At 39.4% G+C, this 21379-nt stretch overlaps 1 protein-coding gene across 1 annotated transcript in view; it reads right to left on the minus strand.

The window, feature by feature from the left end:
* LOC129113498 (gamma-aminobutyric acid receptor subunit beta-2-like) overlaps positions 1 to 21379 on the minus strand; it is a 53518-nt gene extending 32139 nt beyond the window's left edge. Inside the window, exons 1-3 of the mRNA XM_054625830.1 lie at positions 21297 to 21379; positions 21025 to 21122; positions 20204 to 20271 (exon numbers count right to left, since the gene is read on the minus strand). Coding sequence (XP_054481805.1) covers positions 20204 to 20271; positions 21025 to 21122; positions 21297 to 21379 — 249 coding nt within the window. The remainder of the gene's footprint in view (positions 1 to 20203; positions 20272 to 21024; positions 21123 to 21296) is intronic.

Below are 21379 nucleotides of genomic sequence, written 5' to 3' on the forward strand. Positions count from 1 at the left end.
AAAGTGAGTCTCATAAAAGTGTTAGAAACAGTCTCACATTGCACAAATGAATAACAAGTCAGATGCTTTGCGCATGTTGAGACTTGTCTGTGCCAGGAATTGCCCTTGAATATGAACAATCTATAGCCTTATTGTCTCAGTATTAAACAAATACGAACAATACAACTTCCTCTTTTTGTTACTTTTTCAAATACATCAGTGTTAACTTGTGGAGACAAACAAACAATTGGAAATCAAGACAAAAATACGTTTTTCCAGCTGCCCACTCTGACCTTGTCAACCCCACTCATCCTTCAAGCTGCCCTGTCCACTAACCCCTCACATCTCATCTCCACCCCTGCAACACATGGTTTATCTTGGGCTGAGGCAGCTTGAGGGAATCAATATTAGACTTATTTAGTTACACTGTTTGAGACTTCTTACAAATTGTACTTTGTGTGTTATTGATAAGTTTGCGATTGTCCCTGGAGATGGGATTTCTTTTATATCTTTTTAAAGCAAGTCCCAACAAATTTAAAGACAAAATACGTTGTTTTCTTTGTCTTACAAAACAACGTATGAAGCTTTTTTTCTGATCTGGTTAGGTTGAGGCAGCATTTGGCTTGATTAAAGAGGATTATATTCAATATTTTTTTTAATAACAATGGATGTCATCACTATTTATAATGTGAAAAGGGTCGATCATAATGATGAATCCACTTAGTCATCACCCAACTCTGCAGTTCCCTGTAAGCTCTAAACAGAGCTTTCTAGCAGATTTCAGCTCATTGTTTCAGATCTGAGACCTGTTAGTTTTACTGCGCTGGTTAACTTTCACTGTTCTCATAGTGTCGTTTTCAGCCAAAGAAGGAAGCTGTTTTCAGCGAACAAGCTCTTTATACCCACTGTGGGCTACCTGCCCAACACAGACGGCAGAAAGGCAAAATCAAACACTAGCAGGTGAACATGAAAGAGCATGAAGTGAGGAGCCAGATACTTCCTCCGTAGTCAGTGGAGACCAAAAACAATATACTTACATTTACAAGGTTGCAGAAATACAACTTCAATTGAATGTGAATGTTGCTGTGCGTGCTGGATGTTTAGCAACTGTTCAAGATAAGTTCACCAAATCAACCTAAAATGTGATATTGAAAGAAAACAACAAAGATCTATCCACCTCAACCTCTTGGATTTGCAATTCTGTAAAACACTATATGACTACTGCCTTGCTCCTTACAGGCAGAAGACATCATTTTCAGATAAAGATCAAAAGGTCATATTGAACCTTTTGAACAAATGAGAAACTAATTTGTTGTTTTTCTCTGAAAGCAGTCATTTAATGAAGTAGAAAGGAAACATACAAAAAGGGGAAGTATGATGTGGACTATAAGGTGGGGGAGGAATAGAAAAGTAAGGTACAGTCTGAGAAAGTCAGGATAACAAAGACAAAAGTTGGGGAGTGATGGGAGGGAGATGAGGGAGAATGGAGGCTTAAGTCTGTAGGGAGAGGAAAACGACAGAGGGCTCAGAATGAGGAAGACTTAATAGGGAATACTGGTAATATATCTCTTTCCTCCCACTACCCTGGAAGCCAGTTTTCCATTTGAGAGCAGTGGAATGGTGTGGTGATTTTGCTGGAATGGATGTGGGGTGAGGGAGGGTTTTTAGAGGGGGAGTAAATGAAAGGCACTGGAAAGCTCAATTGAGCAGTGATGCAAATTGCTTTTATTCTCCCAGCTCCTCACTTCCAGTCTCTGATTTCAGCACCAGCAATGACCTCCCTCCGCTACTTTATCTCCCTCCTCTTTCATCCCTTTCCTCTTCTGTCCCATCCATTACATTTTCCCCCTTTTCTCTTTTATATCATTTTTTTCTATTTCATCTCCCATTATCCCTTCATTCCTTTACACAAACCCTGTTCCATCTACTTCTCTCTACAGCTTCCCATCTCTCCTGTATTCCCTCTCCATCCATCCATCCATCTCATTCTCAGAGGACCTGCTGTTCCGTCTATGTGCATGCGGTATAAAAAGGACAGTGGGAATATATTGGTGGGGAGTGTGAATGGCTTAGATCGTTCACACTAAACAGACACAGGTGAGGGAGACGTCCAGAGAACAAGACAGGTGTTGGATTAAGCCTCTGAGGTGTTTTATGGGTTCTGAAGGGCCACATTCAGATTTGAATATATCCTCCTTCGAAGATTGTTGACAATAGAGCTTTGGAGTGTTCATTTCCAAAATTGTCATATTTTGCATATAGGTAAAAGGGCACCAAATCAATCACATGATTGCATGGACTGATATTTATCAAACATTGACAAACATGTGATTTTTAATATTTTGTTTTTGCTTTTTAGAACGAGGTAAGTGTCACTTTAAATTATTTCTATAGTGCACTGACCTTGAAGAGTGGCACTGAATCCAAAAGCAGTCTGCCTCTGAATCCTCCTCTACCTCCATCCTCTTTCTGTCTTTCTTACTCTGCTCTTCTCTTTGCAATACCTTTATTTGGTATATGTGATCACTCCACCTCTCAGTCATATGTCCATACCCCCCCCGACTTCAGTTCCTCCAAAAAGCCCTCCAACAACAAGTGGCTTTCAATTTTTGTGACTCACACAGGACTCATGCCGTCAGCGACAGCGTATGAGGAACCTGGCTTTGGGCACAGCATTTCCAAAGAGGCCTAATAATAAACAAGCCCGTCCCCACAGTGCTGAGTGACATATATTTCCCAGTCTCTGGGGATCTGTGTATGGAGTCCTTAGGATCCAGCACTGTATCTGGAACAGCTTGTGCACCGCATGTTGTAAATCTGCGACAGGAAAGCACACAGGGGCTGCTGCAGGGGTTGATTTGGCCCGTTTGCTCCAGAACATATCATTTTAATATATTTTAACCCAACAGTCAGACTGACAGCTTCAGCACGATCTAAAATAAATCAAAATATCTATAAAAAAGAAAATATCTATAACTGAAATGCCTTGATTGGTATGACCAAAGCTACTAGACCTTTTGTGTTTTTCTTCCATCATGGCCTTTTCCTTATTCATAGCATGTCAGTAACTCAATGATGGATTTCAATAATGCCCAGATTCTTGTTTGTTTACTTTTACTTTGTCTAACCTCCCTTTCCATCACACTGCTCCTCTCTCTCTCTTTCTCCCAGTGTCTCTTATCCCTCTGTCTCTATACGTCCCCATTTTACTTCAATAGCCTGCTCTTTCATCATTACTCCAGCCTGGAGGCTGCTTTCAAGAGAGCGTGCTGCTGAAGGTGAATCAAATTTAGAGGAACCTTTTCCTCCCTCCTCAGAGCTCTTCCAAAGCACAGGTTCACAGCTTTGCCAGTTGGCAGTGGTGCACCTTAACTGAATACATACAATTTATTAGAGTCGATTGGAGCATCTGCAGGCCCTTTTGTGTCCTCGGAGAGGAGTAGAGTGGGGTAGCAATTCCAAGAGAGGGAGGGTTGGTGATGGTTGTGTGTTTGTGTGGGTGTGTGGGTGTGTGTTTGTGTGTGGGGGGGGGAGAAGAGAGGGCAGAGCAGAAGGCAAATTGTCAGGGTGCCTTTTGAAGCCCACTGGAAGACAGGGAGGAAGTTGATGGCGATTTCACTCTCAGCTGTCAATCAAACTAGATGGAAGGTTAGCTGGCCAAAGAGATGGGAGAAAAAATGAGTCTGTGTCTGCACATGTCATCTGTCCCATTTACTGCTTCTCCTACTTGAAGAGTTTATGTGTGTGCGTGAAGTAGGGGAGTTGAGTCATTGTCCAGCTAAAGATGCGTAGCTGTATATCTGTTTCAGCACAAACTTGCCAAAATTTCTGCTAAAGCATCAGACAGCTGCCCTTTCACTATCCCACGTACACAATTCACATATAAATACACTGATCCGCTGGAGCGGTCCCACAGCTCATGCATTATGGAGGTCTGGGGAACTGAGGAAGAAGCTTATTGCTATTCAAACAGAGTACCAAGGAGCACACACACACCACATATACACATTGTCAACAATGAGATAATGCAATATATAGACATCTGTGGATCGATTGTGCGCAAAGAGCCTGAGTGAGTACAGAACAATGGTTATCAACTTATATCTGAACAAATCCAGTTCCAGATGCGTGTCTCCTGTGCATCTATTTTTTTCTTCGTCTATGTACAGAGTTGTGTGAGCCCAGATTTGATGGCCTGCATACAGTATCTCCTTGAGCAAGGACACCCTAGAAGAAGCAATATCTCCTCGCAGTTTGAATGACCTACAAGAGACACAGGGGTGCTTTAGGAGGGGGTCAGCTTCAGAATGTGTGTGTGAGGGGGTGTGTGTGTGTGTGTGTTTGTGCTCGTGCACTTGCATAGCCATGGACCTCTGTGTAGTTACAGATTCACCACTGGACCGTAGGGCCATCAGGGGACAAATCTAGGCGGTCCAATGATTGTCATGTCTAAAAGCGTTTGTGAATTTATTCCAATTTTAGCCAAGAGGGGAGCAGCAGGTTTTTGAGCATTACAGTTCATAAATGTATTTGAACACATTACTAAAACATGTCATTTTTATACACTCCTGAATAACATCACCGGCTTGCAGTCTTTCAGGCTACTGACTCCTAAAAAGGAACATTTTCAGATTTACAACCTTATCAGATTTTTTTTTGTTTTAAAATTAATCAACTTTAGTGGATGTACCGACTACCTATCAGGCAGAGGTATAAATATATATTAAAATCCCAAAACATAGAACAAAAAAAAACCAATCAGGACAATGTTTTAAAGTAATCTCTCAAAAAACATCTAACAGCAGACTTTTCATGGAGCTTGTACATGTGATTTCAATCTAATCCTATAGGAATGCTATTTGTTGATGCAGGAAAGAAGATCCTCACTTTTACTGTGCAGATTGACAAGAGTCCTCTTTTCGTCAGTATTTAATGACAAAGGTTGCCTCTTATAAAGCTTGGAGTGACATTAACTGTCTAGCATGGATGAATAAGAAATAAATGAGCAAAATGAATAATTCTTAGAATTAATAGAAATCGACATTTATTCTGTGTTCAAAAAAAGAAAAAGGATAAGTGTAGAACTATAGTCCACTTTAACCTGATTAAGGTCTACAAGTGCATACAACATTTACCGTATAAAACATGTTCAATTTTATATAATCAGCCCTTTTATTGGTGTGATGAGAATAGTTTCATATTTTTGTGCTAGTTCAAGTACTTTGCATGTTAAACACTTTGATTAAAGTATTTCAAGAAAAGGTTTAATGCATGCAACAAAGAGTAATTATCGTTAACAATAATTTGATTTGAGCATCAAAAAGCCTTAATATCCATAGTACTCTGGAATGAAAATGCATCTCGACAGACACGAACATGCATCATGGTTAACACTAATCCTCACAATGTTATTTGTTTTTCAAGGGAGTGGTTCTTCTCCTCATCTCACCCTAGCTGAACTCTTTAACTGGTGAGAGAGATCAAGATTATAGACTTGTTTTATTTTTTTTAATTCTGGTTTAAAGTCTGATATTGGTCTAATAGAGGGCCGACTGGCATCATTTAGTGCAGAGAACACTTTATTTAAAAGTGCAAAATCTGCTTCCCTAGAGAAATAGATGGTGACAAAACATAGGAGTCGACTACCTTTCCTGCTCTCCAGCTACTTAACAAGCAATAAAACACTTTACAGTACTACAATGCTACAAATACATTGAACACTAAGGATATTCTTAGGGAATCAGTGCACAGAATATAACCCCATACATAAATACAAAAGGATGCACATACATTTCTTCGAGGCAATCTTCATGAGTGGGAGATGCGGAAGAGGGAGAAATTGAAGTATCCATAAGGAACACATACATGGCTAACCTCTAGTCCAGGTTTTTTCTTCTTTTTCTCTTGTTTTTTGAATTCACTCCCACAGCCAGTCAATATAAGGCTCAATAATACAAAAACAATAATCTGGAAACTGTTTCAAGCTTCATCTAAACCATAGGTGCTAATGTTAAACTCCCTTTAATAGCCCAATAGACAACAGCAACACTTGCTCTTGGCTTCATTTTACCAACTGTGCAATTGTGTGGTTTCAAATGACAGAGGGAACTACAACAATAGCTCTAACCTAAGACCCTGAGAGGCAAGGCTGTAAAGATAATGATTTGTTCTTTTTTCAGATTTGTAGAATTGTACTAAAGACAAACTGTAAAATTGCAAATCTCTGGTATATAGCATATGAGTAAAAATGTAAAAAGTAAAAAGGGAAGTACTGGCAAACTTATCACTCGGACCAAGAGCAACTTCTGCCATATATCCCGCTCTCTGCTATCCCATTATCAGGTTTCAGTGTCATGTTCGGCTGCTGTGTGAAAACCAATCCACACCCTCCTCCCTCTCCTTTTTGGCCATTATCAACTTATTGTATGTTGACAAGCTGTGAAAAAGCAGAACCTTGTGCTCCATTGACAACTGTCAGTACCCCCACACTGTGGAAGCCTTGTGATAGTTCAAGACATGAGCCACACTACAGAGACCAGCAACACCAATTATAAAGCTTTGATGACAAGACAAAACAGCAGAACCATGTGAGTAAAGCTATTCAGCTTGTAAGAAACACACACACACACACACACACACACACACACACACACACACACACACACACACACACACACACACACACACACACACACACACACACACACACACACACACATACAGGGCCGCTGTGGCTCAGTGGAGAGCAGGGTCGTCCCCCAATCAGAGGATCGGCGGTTCGATCCCTGGCTCCGGCAGTCCATGTCGATGTGTCCTTGGGCAAGACACTTAACCCCAAATTGCTCCCGCAGGCTGTTCCTGCATGTGTATGAATGTTAGTTAGGGTCCTGATGGTCAGGTGGCACCTTGCATGGTAGCTCCTGTCATCAGTGTATGAATGGGTGTGATTGGGTGAATGATTAGTAATGTAAAAGCGCTTTGAGTGGTCGGAAGACTAGAAAAGCGCTATACAAGTACAGTCCATTTACCATTTACCATACACATACACACCCACAATGCAACTCGGAAACACATTTATCTCAAACATATCAAATAAAGACTTTTCAGAATGCAGAATTGTCTCTTTTGTGTTGGCCTTTCCTCCACAATGTTATTGTCTAACCCCCCCAAAATGCATCTTTCTGAAAATACTTTCCAGTGTGGTTACCTTTAAAACAGCTGGCCAAATGTAAATGGGGAAACTGCAAATTAATAAAGTATTACATATAATTGCATAACACATGGTAGGGGCTGGGTGATAAAATGTTCATGATAAAATCTTCCATGATAGCAATGTTACACACATTTAACTTCCTCTGAGTCTTGGTCAGTCAAGTTAATGTCAACCAGTCTTTTCCCAAATTGAATTAAGTGGTTTCAGTGCCTTAACCTAACTTCCTATACAGTTTGGAAAGTAACAAGTGTATATTGACATGCTGTCACTGAGACATGAAAAACTTCAGAGGCTAGTGCCACTGACCAAACTTCGTTATTTGACGCACTAGTGTCAGAATATGTTGCCCTGGCTATAATTTACTTGTCCTTGCAAGGCTAGAAATATAACCAAATTCAAGATTCAGACATGAACAGATCGTCCATGAATCCATATAGAAATCATACAAAAAAGGAGCTTCTCATAATCTGAGATTTTGTCTCCTAATCATCAGAGTCCACATTCCAGCTGGGTCTACCAAAATGGAAACAAACAACAGTAAATAAAAAGGTTAAGGTTTAGTTAATTTTCAGTTTGACACCTGGACATACCCCGCTCTAAGCTTAACTGTGTAATGCAGGATAAAAGTTAGTGATATTTTTTTACCTCATGACCCTTATTATGTCATGGCCTCTGCTTCATACTAGCCTAGGAGCTTTTCTGTCTTACTGTGTCTGACTCTGTGTACTTGATTACAGGAGTGGGATCAGGTGTATGGGTGTTGGGTGGCAATACTGCTAATCATCAGACGTACAATTAAGCAATATTTTGATCCTCTTGCCTCTCAAAAATCGAAGACCACGTAATGGAACAGCCTCCTCTGCTGCAAACACACTTGCATCCATGATTTTGACCTCTGTTCGTTCACTTCGGGGGATGAGCCGAAATGAAGCAATCTCACTCTACTCACACTTTATGGGATATCATACTGAGTGTGTCAGTCTGAACATATTACCTTGATTAACTTAATCTAAAAATAGGTCCCACACAATGATGAGTGTTATGCCCTCAACACAGCAAAGAGCGGTTGCTTACACACTCTAGGCAGGATTGGTAGAATGTTTAAATTTGCTGGAAGCAATGCGCTTTGAAGTTTATGAAAAAGAAAATCATCAGTATTTAACTCATCAATAGTGTCTCAAATATTGCCAAAGTTGAAAAGTCGACTCCTTATTGACTTCCTTATCCTTGACTCTTTCATCATTCCTCTGTCCCTGACCCCCAATGATCCTTCTGTATCACATGTCCTTTCTATTAAACTAATTAATACATTTAGTCAGGGGTCTTTCTAAACTATAGAGAGGGTCAACTACAATCGATCAAGGTTTTTTTTTTTTTTTTCTCCAATGACACACCCACAATGACACAAAGACATACTGCACTTTCCAGTTCTCATCATTTGTGATTTATGAGCACAGCAAACTGTGAGGGTCTGAGATAATGCACAACTTCTAATTCATAAATAATCACCTGGACAAGAGCCACATCAGCTCTATAACTGACAAAAAGACTCCAGTCAGCACTTGTCAAAGCCAAATAGTTGTCAGTGAATATTTAACACTGATCACCACTGTGCATGATGCTGTTTACATAGACATTGAGCCTTTGGTTTAAGCCATTTAGTAATTTTGGGCTGTGTTTTTGTGTAGCACTTTTTGCCTGTGTAGATTTATGAAGCAGATTCATGAATTCTTATGATATGTGGACCTTTTCTCCCTTGAGCTGAAATGTTTTCTAGCTGGCACTCACACAACTCTGCGTCATTCATTTTGTTTTTGTGAATAACTGCTGGCTATACAGACTTTGGAACATGTTGGCGAACAGAAGATTGTGTTGTCCCTCTTAATAAATCCAAACATTAATATTTGTCTCTGCAGCTCCTCCATTGGGTTAAGCACTAGCCCGGCGTGGACAGGGCAGAGGCAAATCCCACATTGGGTTAAGCACTAGCCCGGCGTGGACAGGGCAGAGGCAGCTCCCACAGCTGGGATGTCCGTCTGTGTTTTTTAGTCAACCCGTCAGCAGGTGCACAGACAGACATGGCTAGACAGCTATCATATTCTTTACTTCGTCATTTATTGACTGCTTGATGCTGGACAGAGAGCAAAACTATATGACACAAGTATGAACCCAAGAGTGGCCCGTGCAGGGCATTAGGGCATGAAAAAATATTCTCAACTCGGCAATCGGGAAGGAATAAACAAATAGCAACAGTTTTCAGAGAGCAAAATAAAACCAAGTAGTTTTGTTGTCTAAGTAAACCTCCATTGAAAGTGTATTTTTGAAAAGAGACTACATGCACGTAACGAGCCGAAACTGCACGTTTTCTGTAAACATGGAGGTTTATTTTGAAAAGAAACATATAACGAGCAGCGCACTTTGCATAGAGCAGTGGGGTTAGTGAATGTAGAGATGTCTACTGAAATGGTAGGCCAACTGATTAACCCAATTCGATTTATAACTCTGTCTAATCCCCCTGCAGAAGTGCCCCCGGCCTAGTGTCATTATCAAACAGGCACAAGAGAACGCATAAGTGCGACAGACCAGACAGTGAGTGAGGAACAGAGGAGATAATAACATCAGCTTGACACAGGACAGGTGTGGAAAATATATTGCCCTGCAATGAGCAAATCACACAATGGCAATATGCTATCAATTCCCCACGCTCTGCCCACCAAAAGTACAAGATGCTCCCGTTTAACAGTTAGACCTACAGCTGCATCTCTGATGGCTAAACATCCACCATCATCATTCACTGTCACAGGCAACAGTAAATCAGATGGCTAACCAGTGAGCTTGTTTAACCTGGGGGAATTGATTACACGCCTTCCTTCCACTGACATTTAGAGCTGCGTTATTAATTGTACAATAAGCAGTGTCTGTAACATTAATAAGGTTTTAGTCAGTACATCTCTACTACTTTATGACAGTGTGTGTGTGTGTGTGTGTGTGTGTGTGTGTGTGTGTGTGTGTGTGTGTGTGTGTACTGCGATGGTGTATGTCACTTAAATTATTAATGTTAGATTTTGCATATTATTCTCAAAAGATATCCAAATATGAGTTATTTAACAAAACTCAAAAAAGCAGTAATATGGTGATGATCCTGATCAAACACATACATAATTATTTCACATACAACAAACTGTTGCAGCAGCGTTCTTAGGATATCTTAATGGAGTCAACTTTAAAAGTTAGTTTGTTAAAGAGGTCTGAGAATTTTTGTTTTAACACAACTGAGCATACAATTCTATCAAAGAGGAATTGTTTGTTGTATAATTTTTTTTTTCCACTCGTCATTTTACATTGTGTCGATTAATTTCCTTTTACAGGAAAAGAACCCACATGGGTGCTAAAAGAAGCCCCGCTGGTGGCTCCCTGGGGATATATTTAGGCAAAGTGGCAATCAGTGTAATGACATGCTAGTAGGTACTATTTACCATGTCATCCATGTTAGGTGGGTTAGCATGCTAACTGTTGCTAATTGGCACTAATAAAGTTCAGCTGTGACTGATGGGAATGTTATCAAATTGATTGTAATCAAAAGATTGTGACCTGATGATGGTGCAATAGATACATGGTGAGAAGATCATCAACATACAGTATTATTTGGCAATAAATTCAATAGCTGTGGAGATATTTCACTCGAAGACAAAGTTGCTGGATATATAACAGCTCAGCTTGTTGCCCGAGTTGAAAAATTGAACAGGCTCATAAATATGTACATGTAGAGACTAAATAGATAAAGAGTTAGAGAAAAAGTGAACACAATCCAGAGAGATCAAAAAGATACATAAGAGTGTGTTGCAAGGTTGCACACTTTGCTTGAACGAGGAGGAAAGGTATGAATGAAAATTGAAAAAAGTTTGGGCAAACCTGTTGTACAGATGTGATTGAAAGAGATATTTGCATTGAGTACAGAAATAATGACCGCCTAACGCTTCAGTCACCATTTTCACGAACATCTTTGAACACACAGCTTATGAGATTTTGAGTGCACAAAAATCTGAGGTAATCTTGTCAGGTTGACAGCTGCTCCGTCTACCTCTCCTCCTTCCTCTGCCTTTAGTTCTTTTGCACTATTTCCTCTTTCCTGAATTCTTCTAACATCTTTCAGATGCGCCAACAGCTGCTGCACTTGAGTTTCCCCGGTCGTGCTCGACACACAACTCAGTCACCTGCTCACCCAGTCGCACCTCATCCGTCCATGTTGGCCTCTGTCAGACTATTTCTGTGGTCTTGTTTCCTTGCTGCTCTGTTTTCCCTGTCTGTTGCTGTTTCTATATGGCCATCTGCCTGCCTTTTGATTGACTGCCTAACACCCCTCAGTATTTTGGATTTGTTTTGCCCTATATGATTGACTTTGTTTTTAACAACCTGTCTTTTGACCACGAAAATACTTAATTACCTCCAGCTTAATTGTACGTTGATTTTGGTACCACTTAATTTTCACTTTTTTGCTTTAGAAAGAGTGTGAATGCTAACCTATTGGTAAATCTTTGCTCATAATTATTATAAAAAAATATGCCCATAATTACTGTCTATCTTAAATCTAATTCAATAAATATATTTTTTGACTTGGTCCTTTTGAAAAAAAAATATTTCCAATAACAGTATAGGCACCGGAGTTTTGGGCAAATACTACTCAAACTGGAGAAAACAGTGCATTTGTTGGTGACTATTTTCAGTTGTGTATTAAGACAAATGGGGTGCACCATTTGCAACAGCAGAACAGTGTTTGTGGGATCTACTAAAAACTGCAGTGATGAAGTTTATTGTAATGAAGAAATATGTTCCCAGCAGTGGCTCATTTTACGTTTCGACAGTTTTTGAACCACAGTTGAGGTCTTCAACTCAAAGGAATAAGCCAAATTTGATAAACGCTCAGGTATGGCTCCAGAATATGAACTATAGATAATATTACCAACAGACTTTCAGGCAATTCACTTGCCTAGTGTTGCTTTGATAATAACATACACCTCAGGTTGAAACATCATTCCTACATAACATTATTCTATCTCATTATTCTACATTCACATTTATTATATGTTGAACTCGCTTCCACGTCACTTGGAAATTGATAAAGTGCTTTCAAGTACACACAAAAAATACCAAGTCTTCTGGCTGTGCCTACCCAAAGCTTAGCACATTCAAGTGGCGGAGGCAGATGCTCCCACTGATCTAATGTGTAATGTACAGTTGCTCTCATATGACGGCACTTTGTTGATCATTTTACATATATTTATCCTAATTATATTTTGCTTGTTCCTCATCCTCCATAATAAGTGGAAAATCATCTTGTGTCCTTATTTTATCACCATGATCACCATCATCATCACAGCAACACATCCGCCACCTCATCATTATTTACATTGAGTTAATTGGTTCTGCTAATGGGTAAACACCTGCCCATATGTAATGTATTCACTGGTGACAATGAAATCCTCTTTTCAGTATACAAACAACCCACTTAATGTCTGTCCTTTTACTGCATTCAAGTGGCACACAGTGTAATCTGAATGGATTACTAAAACTCTATAGGGAGGCACATGTATCTAAACCTTCCAGCATGAATAATGCAAGTTGGGGCATGGGTTGTTTCAGCACTCCACTCACACAATTCAACCACTCCTCCTTTGCTGCAACAAACATCCCCTGTGACTTTCCTATGCACAAGCTTGCTGTACGTATTTTTCAGTATTCGTATGTGAGCCAATCCATACAACTCCTGTGTATAATTCATGTTTTTCCTCATTCTTTCTTTGCTGAATCTGTTGATAAGTGTAGCAGGTTGTTGGCAATAACTTCAGGTGGGAAAAACGGAGGGAAGTGGCCGAATAAAAGGGTTGTGAAATTGAAACTCAGAATTACACAGTAGTGGCCGAATAAAAGGGTTGTGAAATTTAAACTCAACACACACACACAGTAATTTGGCTGAAAATGTCTCTAAAATACTAATGGTATGAATGAATATAACCCACCATCACCTAAATAATTGGTATCAGACCTGAGATTGGTCTAGCTGACCTACTGCATTGGTCATATCTGTGCATTGGACAGTGAAGAGTTTAAGGGAGTGACTTACATTGGGAGCGTTTGATCAGTTTACAACATTGACTGTATCTATAAATGAACGACGGGACTTCACTTCCTGCCACATTAAAAAGTGAAGCCAAAATATCCCTGACACAGGCGCTGCCATTTTTTAGCATTTCATATAATTTGCAGCCATTACATTACATTACAGTCATACAGCCAGAGTGCAGGGTCGCAGTTAGTTAGCGTAAGAGCCACATAGCTGCTACAAAAGCACCATGATATATGTTTAGTTATGTTCTATTACACAAACTCTGGATTTATGTTTAATAATTGTTATCTGCGTGTGGATATGAACACACACGGTGGTCTAACAGTGCTGGCTAACTTTATTGTCAGGAGGTTTTGCTAAGCTAGCTAGCAATATGGTCAGTGACTGTGTGAACAATAGACAGTCTGTATGTAAAGATCTTTGTATGCAGATCTTTTTTTGTTTTGAAATAGACACGGTCATGGAAAGTTAAAGTTCCATACAAATCCTGATTCTATGGCTCCATGGCTACGCAGCTGTCAATCATGATGTCACATCCCCTTTTTATACCACCAAATTAACACATTTTAATCAAACCTAACCACAAAAATAAACATTCATAAACAACATTAATAGAACTACCTAAAATTATAGAAACCATCTTTACTATCAACATTTCTAGCATAGCATTAGGTCAAATGACTAAAGCTTATGTGGAAGGTGTCTTTAATAAATATAAACCTGTAGTTAATTGTCATCCAACACTGCACTATCCTCAGCTAAACAGAGAATTTAGCATCAGCATATTGAATTTACATTAAGGAAAAGAAAAAGGACTCCAACAGAATTCTAATGTTGCTTTTGTCTGTTGAATGTTTATGAGTTAACTGTTGCTGACAAATTTGCCAAATCAACTTGGAGATAATAAATTGTGTTTTCAGTTTGTTTTGCTTCCAATTAGTAGCTGGAAAAAGGGGAAAAAAAGACATATTTAAATCTAACATATATCAAAAGCTATCAATATTTATTCATCCAGTTAGATTTGGCCTCATTCACCAATAACCTCCTAAGTTTTAAATTGATTTTTTTCTTGAGAAAAGTGCTGAGAAAAGTTTGATGTGTGAAAGTGTAGTGCTTTTATATTTTAAAAGACAATAGTGCTTTGTAAAATATGTCATACAAAACAAATATTAAAATATGCTATAAATGATGGAGCAAATATTACTTTTATTTAAATCCTAAATTATACAACTGTAGAATTGAGAAAAAATATATATTATTTTGCACAAACATGTCAACACTCAAATGTGTGTGAGTATACTCTTGAGTGTGGGTAGATTATGTTCTTACCTAAGACGACATCCCAAATAAGAAAACATTGTTGAATGTCAGAATCTTCTTGAAAACTGCTGAGTGGGTTTTAAGAAGAGATTTCTTCTCAGGAACGGTTGGTGATACAGGCCCATTGTTGTTTTGTAACTCTTGATTTGATTGTCTTGCTGTACATCCCAGTTACAACAGAGTCTGTATAGTAATAATATAAAGGGGACACTGCTAACAGTAACAATAAGGTTACCATGACATCTGATCTTAAAACAATTGTTTAAATCGGGATTGTACTCTTCAGGTCTAAATTGTCTATTGCTTTCTTCCCTCATAACATGAAGTTATTAAATATGCAATGAGGTCACTTCTTTTGTGCACTAAACCACAAATCAAGTGGCATATATTTTAAATCCTGTTCAAGCTGTCTTTTATTTCAAAAATTCTTTGAACAGGAGGCAGGAGATGACTCAGACCAATGTTTCATCTATCCTTAGCAATGAAAATAAATCAATACTGTTATCATTAGAGTGGGGCTTTCTTCATACATTATGTTCTCTCCACCTCTCTCCTGCAACAACAAATCAAATCCTTGCTGAACCCTGGTTGAGTTTGTCTCCGCTCGGTCTGTTACGTAATTAGATGAGCTACTTTCCTGGAGGCTACGTTAACATACCAGTTTATGAAGAAGCAGGACTGGAGAACAGCGAGGGATTAGGATTTGAGAATGTGTGTATGAGAGAAAGAAAAGAGAGCGTACATTCTCACTAGAGACATGCAAAGTGTAGTACAAAGTATGCCCGTGTCTACACTATATGGTAGCAGGCTTATTATAGACTGTGAATAAGAAAGAAGACACTGCAAGCAATGCTCCAAAGGACTTCAGTCTCTAAATATTTTAATGTAGCAGTTTTGAGAACTGTTATTACCGTTGACAGCCGACACAATAATTGCATTGGTGTGATTAACCGTTTACAAAGTAAACTGTTGGTTGGTTTGGGTTCACAATACCGAACCAACCATCTACAGCTTTGTGGATTACAATGATATCTTAAACTGTACCTATTAAATATATGCTTTATCACCCAAAAATACATCTGGGGACGAAGGCCAATCCCTAGTTGCTCATTAAGTTCTTACCAGTTTTGAATATAGTGTGGAGATAGTTTGAAGAGTTTGGCAGTTCATTTAAAAATAGAAGAAAAAGTTGGAGTGTATTTATTTCTCCACACAATTGGAATGTGTTTCAGTCTGTGAATCTTCGCACATTGCCTCGACACTCTTTTTTAGTTACTATGCAACCATCATGGAGCAGGAGTTTGGAGATAATTTGAGTTCTGACAAAGACTGCAGCGATCAACCCTTGTGAATCATTTTGGTGAAACCCGGCCAGACAAAAGTGGGTGTGCTTTGACAAAAGAGACAATAGTGTCTCTGTATCCTATCAAGAAAGTTAAATTACATTGCATCCATTATCTTCAAAGTTTAATTATATCATCCATCTTTTCATTTGTATCATTAACATTACAATGAGCTGATTAGGGTGAGGTTTTCCTCACCATTGCCATGATAAACTGGTCATTAAATGTTTAAATCTGTGCCTTGAAAAAATGTAAATTATATAGACTTACTGTTTTGGCTGAGGCCTCCTGCTCATCAATTTACAAGCCTGCCCACACCAGCAATATAAAATTGAAGGCTGTCTTAAAATAGATCTAGACACAAGATGCAGACTTTATATCATTTTGAAGCTCTCCGATATGCAGATGAGATATTATGCAATACCTTATAAGTACTTCCCAATCTCCCTTGCCTTTTATTATCAAAGAGCTGGAAAGGATCTCTTGGCTTTCAGCCTACATCAATTACAATGTAACCATTTGTATAATATGAAGTATAGACGTAGTTCCCAGTGTGCTCCTTATGAATTTATGGCATACATCCTATCAGAAACATCTTTTGCTGAGAGGCTAAAATAACTGGGTACAAAAATGGGGGAGCTCTGAATTTCACAGTCCTTCTCCAACAATCAATAAGCTCCTTTTGACCTTTGTGTGCATCAATAATGGTATTTCTGCCCGTTGGAAGAGGATAAGAACCTTAGTTCATCTTCAGACGGGAGTATTTCTCCCCCTGTGAAAACTGTTGGCTCAGGATTCAAGTGCTCAGGAGCTCAACCAAAAGCAAATATTGAAACTTAAATGGCAGTAGTCGAAGAAAGTTCACAAAAGAGAATTGCTGGGAAGAAGGACAAAGAAAGAAATCAACCAATTCCACTATACGCCTACTATTCTCCTTTCTTTCTTTGACCAGTGCATGAAATAAGGCTCGCCCAGCCACTTGCCTTGGGTCGAATGTTTAACATGAAATTGGTATTCAGTGTGTGTGTCCCTATCTGTATGTCCACCTCTGAGTCATGCAGAATGAACCCTCAGCAGCACTATGTACATGACCTTCTCTCCTCCACCAGCACCGCTTCTGGCTCTCCACATGGTAACTTGGTAATGTCAGAGCTCTCTCTCTCTCTCTCTCTCTCTCTCTCTCTCTCCTATCTATCTCCGTCTGTCTTTCTCTCTGTCACATGAATACAGAGGTGAAAAATATGACTCCTAGGTCTTACACACAATCAAATCGTAACCCTTGGCCCTGACACCAAGGAACAAGTGACCTTTTATGGGTATGTAATGAACACCAGCAACTGCCTCCATTTCATGTCCGGCTCCAGGCCCAAGTGACATGTCATGTAGTTTTCTATATAGTATATGACTCAGTTAAGCCACCTATTGGTGCACAGATTTAGCCGTAGCATATCTAAACAGTCGCCAGTCACTACCTTATTATAGACGCTTGTCTTTTAAAAAAAATAAATGGTAGAATACGCTTTTTGGGTTAGGCTCTGCAACATGCTTGAGTCCAGGTTGTGAATTTGGACCTCAGAAATGCTTATTAATGCTTAATAATGGAGGGGACTTTAAGTCCTCTGCGGGCACTCACTCTTGAAGGCTTGCATACTTGGTTTGGTGACTCATCTAAAGTGAGCTAGAGGCCTGTGTTGTTCCTAAATGGGCTTCTGCTCTGTGACATGGGTAACAACATGCTAAAACAGATGGGTTTTAAGAGGAATCTCTTTGCAGTTATTTTAAAAGCCCCCCCTGGAATAAACAAATATACTAACTCACTAACTTCTCAATTGTTGTTGTCTCTGAATTTAATGCGAGGCTTTCAACAGAGAGCAGTGGTGGTCGATAGAAGAATATATTGTTAATACACACCAAAGCATGGGTGTCCTGCTCTGCCGTAATGGCTCATAGGACACTGCTGCATACACCCTCGTTGACATCTCTCCATTATCCTCTACCCTGTTTCTCATCTGCTCTCTAAAGAAAGAACACAGGATGGTTCCATCCCCACACCAAAATAAGTGGCAGACAGAGAGCCAGATGGGGGAGAGGAAATGGAAGAAAGGAAAGTGCTTCTACACCAGCTGCTATCCTGAAAAGTGGTTACATTTATAGGAAGGGGAGCAGATCAAAGATGCCGAAACCATTACGCACACATGTGGCCTCTTCTTTTCATGAGACTCCAATGGGTCAGGTGGTAATGACTCCCCTTTCACATTAGAGGGTGTTTAGTGGGCCAAGGCTAACAAAGGAATTGGATGATCAAAGAAGCTGTGCGGCACTGGCTTTGTGTGTTTGGATGGAGAGTGGGATTTATTTGAATTTGGCCATGTGTGTGGGTGTGTGTGGATATAAGCCCCGGCCGTGACGCACTTCTGGGTAGGAGTAATGAAGCTGGGATATACTCTACTTTTTTTTTTTTTTCCTGAAAGTTGTAGCCCAGAGGAGATCATAGCAGTAGAGGAAATAGTAAACACAGCCCAAACAAACTTTGGAGTGTCCTGTTGTTGGACATGTAATGCTGTACATCATATACTTGCAACACCATGGCTAACAAAACAGCTTGTGCCCCTTTTCCTCACTCTGCTTGGATTTCAATCTGCTCTATGCTATTTTATAAGAACAAATATCCAAAATATCAACATTTGCTTGTTGCCTACACAATTGAGTGGCCATTTAAATCAATACCTTCCTTTATTCTGAGAAAATCAATATACAAATTGCATGAAACATCTCTTATGCATGTGGTGATTGGGATGTAGATACACATACCGTCATACATAATACTTAAGTATTTGATTCCTGGATATGCATCCCATGTGCACTCTAACAACATGCATACTGCACTTGCAGAAACTCTTTCACACACACACACACACACACACACACACACACACACACACACACACACACACACACACACACACACACACACACACACACACACACACACACACACACACACACACGTGCACAAACACACCATCTCTCCAGCACTTGCATCTATTACACAGGGAAAACATGTCTTTAATTAAGGATTCAAGGCCCACTTTGGAGGGCTCTGTAGACCTGCATTTTGTATGCAATTCCATGTATGTGCCTTTGGTCTTCTGGGTAAATACATGCAAATAGACATGGCATCATCTGTTCTCTCATCTCATCTCATCTCTACACATCAACATAGTCCACAGGAGCACAGAGATAACAACATGAGCAACAGCCTTTGGGTGCTGCTGCCAAAAATATTCCAGCGCATAACCATGCCCTGAGATTACAACATGACTCACCATGGCTAGTAACACCTAAACAACTGCAACAGCAGGAGGCCTCTATGCAGGATGTACATAAGTTGTAAATTAAAACCGTAGAGGTCATTCACAGAAAGAGACAATGTTACAAAAGAAGAAAAAAAAAGGTGAGAGTATTATCTTTTTTTTTTACGCATCAAAATGTGATGCATATTTATTTCTCACCTTGTCAACTGTATTATACGTGTTAAGATTGACCATCCATGAAGATAAATGGCAGCCTTGAGTTTCTCTGTAAAACAAGGTGCAGTTCCAATATCTCATCACTAGGAGGTGCACTTGTATGAAGCAAAACTTAATCTCCACTTCTCATATCCACAGCTCTCAAGTTCTCCTCACTGTCTCTATTTCTAGTTAAGCGTAATAAACCAGCCATAACAGACAATCTGAAACATTTCTCATGAAGCAACATAAATGTCAGTGTGTGAAAAATAACCAGAGTAAAGACTTAGGCTAATACTTAACTTTACTTAAACTCCCAATAATAAAGTGGTGATTGAATTGAACTTTTATTTCCCAATATAATTTGTTTTGGGAGATTAGTGATGATTGGTGTTGTGCCTGCTCAGTCAATATAAGCAGCAATAAGCTTATGAGACAGAAAAAAAAAGAAAAAAACCCATCTATGTCAATCCATTCCAATACCCTAAAGAGTTTGGATTCATGCAATCAACCCTCAAACAAAACGAACATTGCCTTTGAGTTCTCATACCAACAAGTCGATGGGGTAAAGACACATTTACTTCGACCTGCATTTAGAGGGGGGTTTCCCCGGTGGTTTGGGAGGGTATTCCCCGGGGAGGTTTATGCTTAGCAGGGATCATTAGTCCAGAGTGGTCTCCCGTTGTCAAAGTAGAGGTGATGATGGCCTACTTACCATATTGACTTCTGACACCATGTCTATGCTGGCTATGTCTATGTTCATTCCCACTCCAACCGGAGGACCTATAGAACAGGTCAAAACAACAGTAAGCAATACATATAGTGTACATAACGTGCAGCCTGTATGATTGATTGATTGATTGATTGATTGATTGATTGATTGACACATTTAACAATAGACGGTGGATAACATGTGCGTGATGAAAACACACATTAACACACTGAATGTAGCTGTTGTCAGCCGGATAATAGTTTACAGTGTTCATTCCGGGTGGGATTAGACGCGCTGAGGTGCGGTTAAGTGCTGGTGATTCCCCTTAAAAAGTTGTTGACATTAAATCACCTTACCCTAAACATGTTTCCGTCATAAAAAAATAAAAAACATGAACATAAACACAGATTGGCACCTAAATGTTTTTAAATTCCAATAGGCAAGCACTGGGACTTGACAGTCACCTTTTTTTTTTTTTTTTTTTTTTTTTTTTTTTTTTTTTTTTTCCTCTAGGATTTTTCATTGAAATAGATAAGATGGTGTATGTTATCGTCCACACTCATCTCCCAACCACTCATGTGTTCTCCCATCATGTCGCTACTCTGGGTTGTTTTGACACATTTTTGCCTCGACTGTATCATTTAAAAAAAAAAAAAATTAAAAAAAATGTCATACACTGTGGAAGAATCTGATAAGAAACGTCTCTTTCACTTTCCGAAATCGCAATTATCATTTGAGTTATCGGGGATTAAAACACTGTACTATTATACGGGCTGACAAGGCGAAAACTAGAACAGAGTTGATGATAATACGATTTCATTTACCTCCGAAATCTGGCCTCAATCGTATATCATAACCTTTCAACAGTCTATCCACCGTTTCTTTAACCAAAGACATATTGCTAGGGTCATTGACACCGGCACTATGGGAGAGAAAAGAGAGAAAAGGGTGCACAGGGAATTTAAATACGAGACATTCTTGGACCATAAAGTGTCCAAGTATTTTCCATGCCGTCTGTAACACAGTCACACTTAAAAAAAAAAAAAAAAAAAAAAAAAAAGAAATGAGTGGAGCATCCTCCGAAGCTCTCACTTACCTTTGGACGCACATCACGGACACCACCAGAGGGAAGAAACAGACGCAGAAACACCTCATCCTTCTTATTCTGAACACTGCCAT

This window comes from Anoplopoma fimbria, chromosome 24 (genome assembly GCF_027596085.1).
Source record: "Anoplopoma fimbria isolate UVic2021 breed Golden Eagle Sablefish chromosome 24, Afim_UVic_2022, whole genome shotgun sequence".
Classification (NCBI taxonomy): Eukaryota; Metazoa; Chordata; class Actinopteri; order Perciformes; family Anoplopomatidae; genus Anoplopoma; species Anoplopoma fimbria.